This window comes from Plecotus auritus, assembly GCF_963455305.1.
Source record: "Plecotus auritus genome assembly, chromosome: 2".
Lineage (NCBI taxonomy): Eukaryota > Metazoa > Chordata > Mammalia > Chiroptera > Vespertilionidae > Plecotus > Plecotus auritus.
The window spans coordinates 204106515-204117233 of NC_137771.1; the positions used below are offsets into that span (position 1 = coordinate 204106515).

Consider the following 10719-nt stretch of genomic DNA (forward strand, 5'->3'; position numbering starts at 1 on the left):
GCTCCTCTCTCCGGTTCGGCATTTACTCTTCAACATCAACCAAATGAAGTCTTCTTAGAAAGCATCAGGGGTCTCCTAGAAGTAGAGAAACCATTTGTAGTCCAAACTTAGACACTTTGGAGAGTGATAGGGAGTACTATTAACATTTATACCAGGCCAATAGGTGTACAATGGACTGATCAGACATAGCAGGATGAAATGGTGACCCTACCCTGAGTTGGAGCAACATTATTATGGACTTCTACCCTCTAGCGTCTAGCCCAGCCATGGGCAAACTACGGCCCACGGGCCGGATCCGGCCCGTTCGGCTGTTCTATCCGGCCCGCGGAGCCGAAAGAGCGGAGGGTTCTCTTGCTCTCCCCTCCGCTCCTTCACCAGCAGCAGTGTTAACATGGCAACGTCAGGAAACACGGCCGCAGCTCCTTCTTCCTTCATTCAGTAAAGGAACAACCTCTCCATCTTCCAGAGGCTCCTTGTAATGCCCGCGGACGCGTCCCCCGACATCACCCTGGGAATGCGTAGACACGTTATCGTGGTGATGTAGGGAGACACGCCCCTGGAGAGCACAGTATCAGAGCATTAGCTAAAAAGGAGACCAACAACACTGTTCCCACTGAAGTTGATGTTTTAAAGACCAAAAACCTTTCAACCCAGTCTACATTGCCATCTACATCTACGTCCCGGGCATAATTTGGAAGTTGCACTAAAGAAAATGTTTAATTTACTGTTTACACATTTTGTTCTTTTCTATTTGTTTTAGTTTTAAATTATTTTATTATATTTAAGTTTAATTTGAAAGGCTTTTGTACCTTTCCTTTGTTAGGCAATTTTATTTTGCCTTTGCCATCTTCAATATAAGGTATGTTATTGTGCTATGATTCCTCCATTTTTTGAAGTTTCAAGTTATAATAATTAGTGTTTACATTCTTCTTGTTAAAATGTTTGAAATGAATAAAACTATTGAAATAAAAAAAAGACCGTACCCTTTTATGTAATGATGTTTACTTTGAATTTATATTAGTTCACACAAACACTCCATCCATGCTTTTGTTCCGGCCCTCCGGTCCAGTTTAAGAACCCATTGTGGCCCTCGAGTCAAAAAGTTTGCCCACCCCTGGTCTAGCCTGTTCTCTTAGAAAGAAATCAAGGAAACATTGGGAGGCTTTACTCTGCTCTGAAAATAAGTGCTTTGGGCTGGAAATCAGACACTATCTAGCTCAACAGACAGAACAGGATATTTTTTCTCTAGTGCTTTAGCAATATAAAACAATATAAGATTTATATTAGGGACATTCGATTATTATCTATGATATATATTATAAATATTAACTCACAATTTGACATTTGTCTTCAATTTTGTTTATGAAGAAGCCTCCTTTAGCAGGTAGTTCCAATATACCTTGTAGCCTCATGACAAAAGATTAAAAGAACCCAAGGTCAGAAAACTGGAAATCTGCTCATCTTAGACTTGTAAATGGTGACTTTTTCAGCTTTGGGAGAAAGGAAAAAATATACAAAAGGAAGGATCCCCTAGTTTTTCCTTTATCTGATCAAGGCTTTTCATTTCAAATGTTTGTTAATCCTATGTCACAGAAGAGCCAAAAGATATTTCAGGAAATCATTGTGTGATCTTATTATACAAATAAGATGTGTTTACCCAAGGTTAGCTATTACATTGCAGTTGCAAAATAGTGGCTTTCCAATGTATCATGCCCTCCACATTTTTCTGTATAAAAGAGTTTTCCTTTCCCCTACCCCATACCTTTTCTTTTTGTATTCTTATATTGTTAATGATATTTATCAAATGAATTTACAGTTTTTGTTTTTTAATTTCCTTCTTTTTTTAAATATGTTTTTATTGATTTGAGAGAGAGAGAGCGAGAGGGGCATCGATGAGAGAGAAACACTGATCGCTTGCCTCCTATAAGCCCCCTCCTGGGAATCGAACCTGTGACCTGTTGGTACATGGGACTATACTCAACCAACTGAGCCACACAGGCCAGGGCCAGTTTTTGTTTTTATTTATTCAATGTGTTATAATTCATGACCTGTTTTTGTTTTTTTTTAACTAAGTTCAACAATGTTTAACAGTGGCTTTATGTTTATGTTTTTACCTTGGGGCAATCTAATCAACCCTATCATAAAGGAAGTGATCAAATTTCACATCATCAATAAGGGGACAAATGGGCACTAAGAGACTCCTAAATGGATGCAGTGGGAAGTATACCATCACCTGGGCAATATTCTAGTCAAAAATGTTTAACCTGAATTTAATCATGAAGAAACAATCAGACAAATCCAGACTGCTGGATAGTCTTTAAATTATCTGGTCTGGGTGTTTAAAATTTCTAGGTCATGAAAAAAAACAAACACAAAAAACAAACAAAACAAAAAAATATAGGAAAAGGCAGAGAAAATATTTTAAATTAAAAGTGATATAACCAAATGCAATAGATCTTGGATCAAATAAATTCTATAAATAAATTCTACTTGGGGGGATTTGACTATAGACTATGAGATGATATTTAATGATTAACATTTTATGTGTAAAAATGATACTGTGGTTATATAACAGAAGGTCCATTGTAAGGAGATGGATGATGAAATATTTAGGTGTGAAGTGTCAGAATTACTGCATTTGTGTGTGTGTCTGTATGTAGAGAGAGGCGAGTGTGCTCAAATATGGCAAAATTGTTATAATTGGTTAATTTAAGTGAAAATCACATCAGTGTTAGTTTTACTCTTTCTTCAAGTTTTCTGAAGGTTTGTAAATTTTCAAAATACAAAGTTGAGGTAAAAATATTTTTGCCTTCCTGTTCTTGGAGGAGTCCAATGAAGATCCTAGAATGTGTCTAGGGAAGAGGGGATTTGTGAGGAAAAGAAGACTAGGAAAAGGAGGGTTTCCAGACATATGGGAGGAGCAAGGCCCATGGTCCTAATTTATTAGGGTAATTAACAGTGATGACTGGAACAGCCTCCAAATTTCCATGGCTTAACACAATAAAAACTTATTTCTTGTTCTAGTAGAGAAAACTGAGACTCTCAGAGGTGAAGTAATAGCCAAAACCAGAGGCAACCAGAATTCCCACCCACTTCTGTCTCCAAAGCCCATGTTCTTCTCAGCACAGCACATGCTCCTGAGGTTAGAATGAGGCTGTCAACCCAAATGTGACATTCCTTTTACTCTCCATGATTGGGTCAATACTCCATCCTGCGAGGCAGCCTGGGGTCCTGAGAATACCTCATTTTAAATATTCTAAATTAAAAGTCATATAACCAAATGCAGTAGATCCAGACCATTCATTCATTTGTTCTACAAATATCCTTTAAGTACCTTTAACATCCTCAGTACTATTCTAGGATTCAACAGTGAACCAAGTCCCCACTCCCAAGGAGCTTACCTGCTAGGGAGGGAAAGAAACATGGAATAAATAATAATAATAAACTGAAGCTATGATAAAAACTATGAAAAAACAATGAAGCAGGATAAACAGGTATTGAGTGGCAGGGAGGAGGAGGTCCATTTAGAGAAGGATTCAGGTACACCTCTACATATTTGGAGCCCTGAAGGATATAAAGTCTGAACCCTTTGAAGGCCTCAAGAAAGTATATTCTAAACTGAGGAAACAGTAAATTTAAGGGCCCTGAGGCTGTAACAGATTAGAAGTGATACCAGCACATTAAGGCAAGTGTGGCTGGAGAGGGAGAGAGGTGGGAAATATAGGAGGCAGGTACAAGACAGAGTAAGAAGTAAATAGAGGGTTTTAAGGCAGGGCAGCAATGTGATTTAACTTTCATTTTAGACCTCCTGCAGAATTCTGTGTGGAGAATGCAGCTATCCAGCGGGGATTGAGAAATGGCCAGAGGGAAATGTATTTTAAAGGGAGAGATACCAGGATTTGCTGATAGACATGAGATATGAGGAAAAAAGGAAGATGGCTCCTAGGTTTTGGGTCCAGGAAATACCTCAGTTGCAGGCTCCTCCCTGGCCTGGGCCCTGGTTGGGGTGCGTGCAGGAGGCAACCAATTGATGTGTCTCTCTCACATCGATGTTTCTCTTGGTCTTTCCCTTTCCCCCTCTCTCTAAAAATCAATGGAAAAATATTCTCAGGTGAGGATTAACAAAACACCCACACAAAGAAATATGTCCCTCTTGAGGCATACAAATTGCCTTTTTCATCCTCTGTTGTACACCTTAAACTAATATAATATTTTTAACTAAAAAACTTTCACCAGTCCCACTTGGTTATAAAACAGAGAAATTTAATGGTAATGTGGCATGTGCCACATTATTATAAAACCCATTGTATGGTAAAAGTTACATGTTTTTAAATCTTGGAAATAAGAGAACTAGATTCAATAACTTCTCGATCAGTTCCTCATATTGTTAAAATAGTGTTGATATTTCTTATGAGATCCATTATGAGACTTGACAAGAACAAAATGAGGTAATATTTGTGAAAAATACTACTCATATGGTTAAGTCACATAATAACCAACTTTAATATTTGTGTGGCACTTTCAAGGTAAAATGTGCTTTCTTGTGCTTGAAGCAATTCAGTTTGCTAATAGTTAATATCATGCTAAAAAGCTGGTGGACTGAAACCTCAGTGACCCTATATCCCAAATTATGTTAAATAATCATTAGCCACCAAAGGAGAAGTCCCTCTGTCTTCTTTCCATATCGTGGTTTCTCTCTGGAGAGAGAGCTCATGCAAACAAAAGCAGCCAACCACAGGGTCTACAAGAGCCCTACAGATGTTGTCTTTGGGCTGTTCCTCCACCCACTCAATGCACTGCAGCCTCTGTGGATTATCTCTCCTTGCCACATAGAAGGGTCAAGAACTTCAGGCCTCTTCATCTGAAATTCCCGGTCTTCCTTGTTTTAGCAGAAACCAACTTGTTCATCATCAGAACATAATGAAAACGTGTGTGTGTGTGTGTGTGTGTGTGTGTGTGTGTGTGTGTGTGTGTGTTTAATGGGGACAGTGGCTGACTACCAGAAAATAATTACATTTATTAATACAATAGAAAAAGAAAGGATTACCAATTTCTTAGAAGAAAAATAACATGGACCAGCACCACCTGGTACATGTTACAGGTTTAAGTGCTCACATTTGTTGTTCTGAGAGCTCCCAACCACACTGCAGATGTTTCATCAAGGACAACCACCATCAGAGCTGCTGTGAGAACACGTCATGGTCAGTTCTTCAAACAGAAGACTGAAATGATATTCTTCCTGTTTTAGAAGTTCTTGGTGCAGAGAGAACTTACCAGTGTGGAAAACAGTCTTATTTTTGAATTCAAGAAAAACCATGAATGAATCTATCATTTCCTTCTCTGATACAGTCTGCAGAGTGCTCTGTGAAGAGTCCCTTTCCATTCCCACCACTTTATCTGGATAAGAGGAGACAGAAGAGTGGGAAGGTGCCAGTGTCCTGCCAGGCCATTCGGGCGATATTCTGCTCTCTGCGCCTTTCTGCTGGTAGTAGATGGGGGAGGAAGAGGCCACCCACCAATTACCTCTTCTTGAAGCCGTATTTTTTGTGTCCATAGAGAGATCTGTCCTAGAGCTCCCCAGATTGACGGTCTTTGGGCAACCATCTCTACCTTTCTCCTGGATGGCGCACTCCTTATAATGATGGGCAGCGGAGATTCCAGGGCCTCCACAGATCACACAGCCCCCTGAGAGGAGCCACAGTTTCACTCTTCACATATGTGCACATAAGAGTCACAGATCACACACTAGCCACCACATTTTTCACAGTCTTCCGGCGTCAACACCAGCCTGCTTGCAGCAAAAGTCAAGTCCAAACATCAGCTTTTTAAACTGACAAATTAATTTTAACATATGTCAGTCACTGCTGCTGCTTTTATTTATTTGCCATTCTTTATTCTTATGCCCTGGAGGGATTTCTTTTTTCCACCTGGGAATACTTAGAACGTTAGCTAGAAATACTTAACTGATATTTCCTTTCAGGCTCTTTAAATCTTTAAACAAGGAACATTTCAGAAGTGTTCCGCTTTTGGTTGCTGTAGATCCATGTCAGTATTTTATTTTGATAAATTAACAGTTTTGCTTTGCCCTGGCCAGTGTTGCTCAGTTGGTTGAGCATCATACCATGCACTGAAAGGTCTCGGGTTCAATTCCCTGTCAGGATTGCAGGCTTGATCCCCAGTAGAGACGTTCAGGAGGTAGCTGATCAATGTTTCGCTCTCACATTGATGTTTCTCTCCCTTCCTCTCTCTCTAAAAACAAAACACAATAAAAAACATTTTTTAAAGTTTTGCTTTATTACATATAGATAACAAAGAATAAAATGTATGACAATAATAAATATCAAGGCATGACTATTCACAGCCTCTTTCTTCTCACCTGCTAAGCAATATTTTGCTATTGTCCACCTAACCTTTTCTTCTTCCCTCAGTTTGGAGCTTTATTAGTAGATCAGAGTGTAGATGTGTGTGTGTGTGTGTGTGTGTGTGTGTGTGTGTGTGTGTGTGTGTGTTTTGGAGGAGAACATACTAGGAAAGCAGGAGGGAAATACCAAAGAAAGATTGGTAAAATTTACATTGAAAAGAAAGCAAATGACTGATGGAAGAAAATAAATTTGATCTCAGGGAAGAAAGGGGAAACGGCATGAAAGTGCTCAAGTTTCTGAGGAAATATTAGTAGAGATGTTGAGATATATAGCCACTGTATGAAGGAGGGATGTTGAAATGACAGATAGTAAAGAGGACTTTATAAGTTTTGCTCTAAAGAGTACATCTGTCCACTGCACCCACCACACACACCTAGAGCTTTCTGAAGTGAATGTTTTATTTGCTTTCAATATTTTTTCAATTTCTCTGAATTTTATATATTATGCAAAGACTGGGCCACAAGGGACTTGACAATTCAAACTATCAAAATCTCAGGACACATTTTCTATTTAGACATTTTCTATAGACATAAGTTAGTGACTCCTAATTTTAAGATTAAGAAGATTTTTTAAAAACACATAGGGAAAGTATTAAGGGATGATGCATATTCTTTAAAGATGCATTTCTTGAGGTTTTTATCATTTTGTGAAACTGGGAAAACTCTGCTATTAAGCATTTAACATTGCTACTACCCTGAGGTCTTCCTAAAATCAGAAACTCTTTTTTCCACAATCTTTCAGCATTTTTCTTATATCTCTGTTATTATACACAATTTATTCTGCCTGGCTTGTTTTTTCAAAGAAACTTCTTATAAAAATACCATATGTTGGCCTGGATTTAGTATTTTCCCCCCACAAATTTACTGAAGTATAATTGACAAAATATATTTTATATTTCACATATAATATTAAATTAAAGTATACAACTTGATGATTTGATATACGTTGTAAAAGGATTCATACACTCGAGTTAATTAACATTACCTCATAGTTAACTTTTTTGTGTGTGGGGGGGAATGCTTCAAATGTATTCTCTTAGCAAATTTCAAGTATGTTATACAGTATTATTAACTATGGTCACCATGCTATACATTAGATCCTCAGAACTTACCCATCTTATGCAAAGTTTGTGCCTTTGAGCAATGTCTCCCCATCCTCCCACCTCCCCCAGCTCCTGACAACTGCCAATCTACTCTGTTACTATGAATTGGCTTTTTTAGATTCTACATGTAAGGGAGATCATACAGTACTTGTCTTTCTCGGTCTGGCTTATTTCACTGAGCATAATGCCTTCCTGTTTTATCTATGTCATTGTAAATGGCAGGATTTCCTTCTTTCTTGTGGCTGAATAAATTCCATTGTGTGTATATACCACGTTTTCTTTATCCATCCATCAACAGACACGTAGGTTGTTTCCATGTCTTGGCTACTGTAAATAATGCTGCACTGAACATGACAGTAGAGATATCTCTTTGAGAGAGCAATTTCAGTTTTTTGAATATATGCCCAAAAGTGGGCTTGCTGGATCATATGGTAGTTCTATTTTTAGTTTAGCCTGGGTTTATTCTTAATTGTGTCTTGTAAGCTCATTGAAGAGAGCGACCAAACCTGACTTATAAAACAATATCATGGCCATTAACAGCATAGGTCTTGAAGTTAGACACAGCTAAGTTTTAATCTTGGCTCTGCCACTCCTTAGTTAAAATACTAAGTCTTTTGTGTGTGTGTGTGGTTGTGGTTGTTGTTGTTTAACCTTGTTTAGTCTCAGTACTCTCATCTGTAAAATTGAGGTAACTCCTATTCCTCTCAGAGCAGTCATGAACTTTAAATGAGAAGATGTATGAAAGTGTTTAGAACACACCCAAGTATTCAACCAATGGTAACTAGTATTATGTGTATGCCTACTTTATGATTTGAATTGCTACGACATAGCACAAAAGTAGCTGCTCAGATCTTTGCTAAACAAATCATGGCCAAGATGAGAGAAGAAAATGAAGAAAGGAATCTAGGGCCTGGCACCCTTATTTTATTATACCTTTATTTCTCTCTGTGACCTTAAGATTTGGAGTCCCAGGGTCTGCCATGGAGGTTTGAAGCCTTCTTCTAGCCCAAATGAGCCTTGTTAAAGGTGGGGTAGGATGAAATAGTACCAGGGCCTCCTTAGGCGTTCTGAGCCTTTCAGGGGAATTCCAATTCTGTCTCTAGTTCTTTCACTCTTCCTGCCCTCCCCTATGGCGTCTCTAGAGAGTCTCCTCATGATGGGAACTTCCAGTGACTAACCTGTAACTTTGTGGGGTCCCCAGGAGTTGGGTGCCCTCTTAAATACCACTTCCTGCATGAAGCACTTCCTGTTTTTCCAGGTCAGAAAGAGTCTCTCCTATTATATCACATAGCACTCATTGTCCTATTCTGCTGATTAGCTTTATGTCGTTACCCACTGTGAGCAAAGTCTGGCTCTCATTCCTGTTTGATGAGTACAGTGAGCTGTACACAGTTCTCAAGTAATGATTGTTTAGCTGAATTATACTGAAGCCAGTCTTGGGGCCGAAGCTCAAGCTGAGCTAAATCCCAGGCCTTGCCCTGAACTCTAAGGTGTTATCCTGATACCCAGAGCTTTAAGATAGAAACTTCTGCCACCTATGAGGGAACACAGCCTCTGGTAAATTAGCAGTTCATTGTTTGATTCACTGTACAAAATTCCCAGCAATAGGTTTCAAAAAGCTGGCAGGAATCCAGAAGAGAAATTTTATATAGGGAATAGATAGGGATTTACAAAATGGTAACATCAAACTTTTTCCTCTCTGTAATTTAAAGTTGATTTTTTTTTTTACACCATCCAACTATTACATAGGAGTGTGGTGAAAACAGCTGAAAACAATCTGAAAGAATTCTGGCTCTATTAGCAGACAGTTTACTTAGTAGTCATATAAAAACAATAAAGCAATAATTTATTTGGTCCTAAATATAATTATTCTGAACCACTCAACATGCACAAAATAGTAAATTTTTCATTCTCAATTATTATTACCACAGTCTGCTAAAGTGACTGGCCAAAAATAATATTTTATAGCTATTATTATGAGTAATTTAACTTAATTTGGGTGAAATAACATCTCAGAAAAAAGTTTGCCATCTCAGCAACTTTCTTTTCTCACTCGGCATGGAGAGAAAACAAAAAAATTACCCTTTCAACTTTGTCTTCCCCTGCTTGGACCTCAGTTCTGCTTGAAGAATGCGAACGTGTCTGCTCGTGATTTCATGTAGCTCTTCACAAATTCGGTTAATTTCCTGAAGCCCTCGGTCAGCCCATCCCCGGTGATGGCACAGCAGGGCTGCACATACCAGTTCCGGTCACAGCAGAGCTTCTTCACCTTGAACAGCCTGGTGATGTCCTCCGCGGTCAGAGCTCCCGGCTTATCTTGTTTATTGGCTAATAGGACAACCGGCACGTTTTTAATGTGTTCGTTCTTCAGAACGTGCTCAAACTCCCTCCTGGAGTCTTCCAGTCGCTGTTTGTCCGTACTGTCCACAACGTACACCAGCCCATCGGCACGCTCGCAGTAACAGTCCCACACGGTCCTCATTTTCTCCTGGCCTCCAACATCCCAGACCGTGAAGGAAAGACTCTTCCCCAACTCCAGCATCTCCACGTTGAAACCTACTGTTGGCATGGTCACAATATCCTTAGCAAGCTTTAACTTATAAAGGACGGTGGACTTCCCAGCAGAGTCCAGTCCCAGAAGAAGAATTTGGGCTTGCTTGACTTTAGGATTTTTAGAACTCGACAGGCCCATTTTAAGCCTTTCATGAATTCTCCTTTCCGCCAGAGACAACGTTTCTTCTCCAGGTCTTGCATGAAAATGGTAGGAGGAAAGAAGAGAGCAAATACTTCACATTATATGCAGAGAAGAGGAACTTGTGTGTATTTATGCTGTATCTTATCAGCTTGATTATGGGCAAACAGTGTTTTATTTGCAGTTCCAACCAATCCTGAGGAATCCGTGGTGTGAGTAACCAGCCAATGCCATAGTCGCTCAAAGGGAAATTTTTTGTGGGTGAGTCGGGCTCAGGAGGGGCCTGCCTGGATGATGCAGCAGCTTGTTCTCTTCCAGGTATTGGAAATCTAAGGTAACCAAAGGTTCAGACATGCATGGGAGCAAGAGTTGGCGGCAGAATAAAACTTAACTTGACAAGTGGTTTGTAGAAATTCTCCAATTATTTGGCCATTTATCTTATCCCAGCAGCAAATAAGTAACCAGCCTTCTGAAGTCATAAAGAGAGAGTTTATCTCATACTT

General features: G+C 39.2%; 1 protein-coding gene and 1 pseudogene across 2 annotated transcripts; both read right to left on the minus strand.

Moving 5' to 3' along the window:
* Positions 1–4244: 4244 nt before the first annotated feature.
* ARL14 (ARF like GTPase 14) lies at positions 4245–10365 on the minus strand. Its single transcript, XM_080658439.1, has 2 exons — positions 9607–10365; positions 4245–6249 (listed from the first exon to the last, which is right to left on the minus strand). The coding sequence occupies exon 1, from the start codon at positions 10214–10216 to the stop codon at positions 9638–9640; it is 579 nt and encodes a 192-aa protein (XP_080514565.1). The 5' UTR covers positions 10217–10365; the 3' UTR covers positions 4245–6249; positions 9607–9637.
* Positions 5520–5818, minus strand: LOC308241316 (PHD finger-like domain-containing protein 5A; annotated as a pseudogene). The gene has a single exon. The product of its transcript is annotated as a PHD finger-like domain-containing protein 5A (transcript).
* Positions 10366–10719: the final 354 nt, after the last annotated feature.

Bases quoted from the DNA above. Each gene is read 5' to 3' on its own strand.
- ARL14 (XM_080658439.1), bottom strand. From the start codon at position 10,216: ATGGGCCTGTCGAGTTCTAAAAATCCTAAAGTCAAGCAAGCCCAAATT.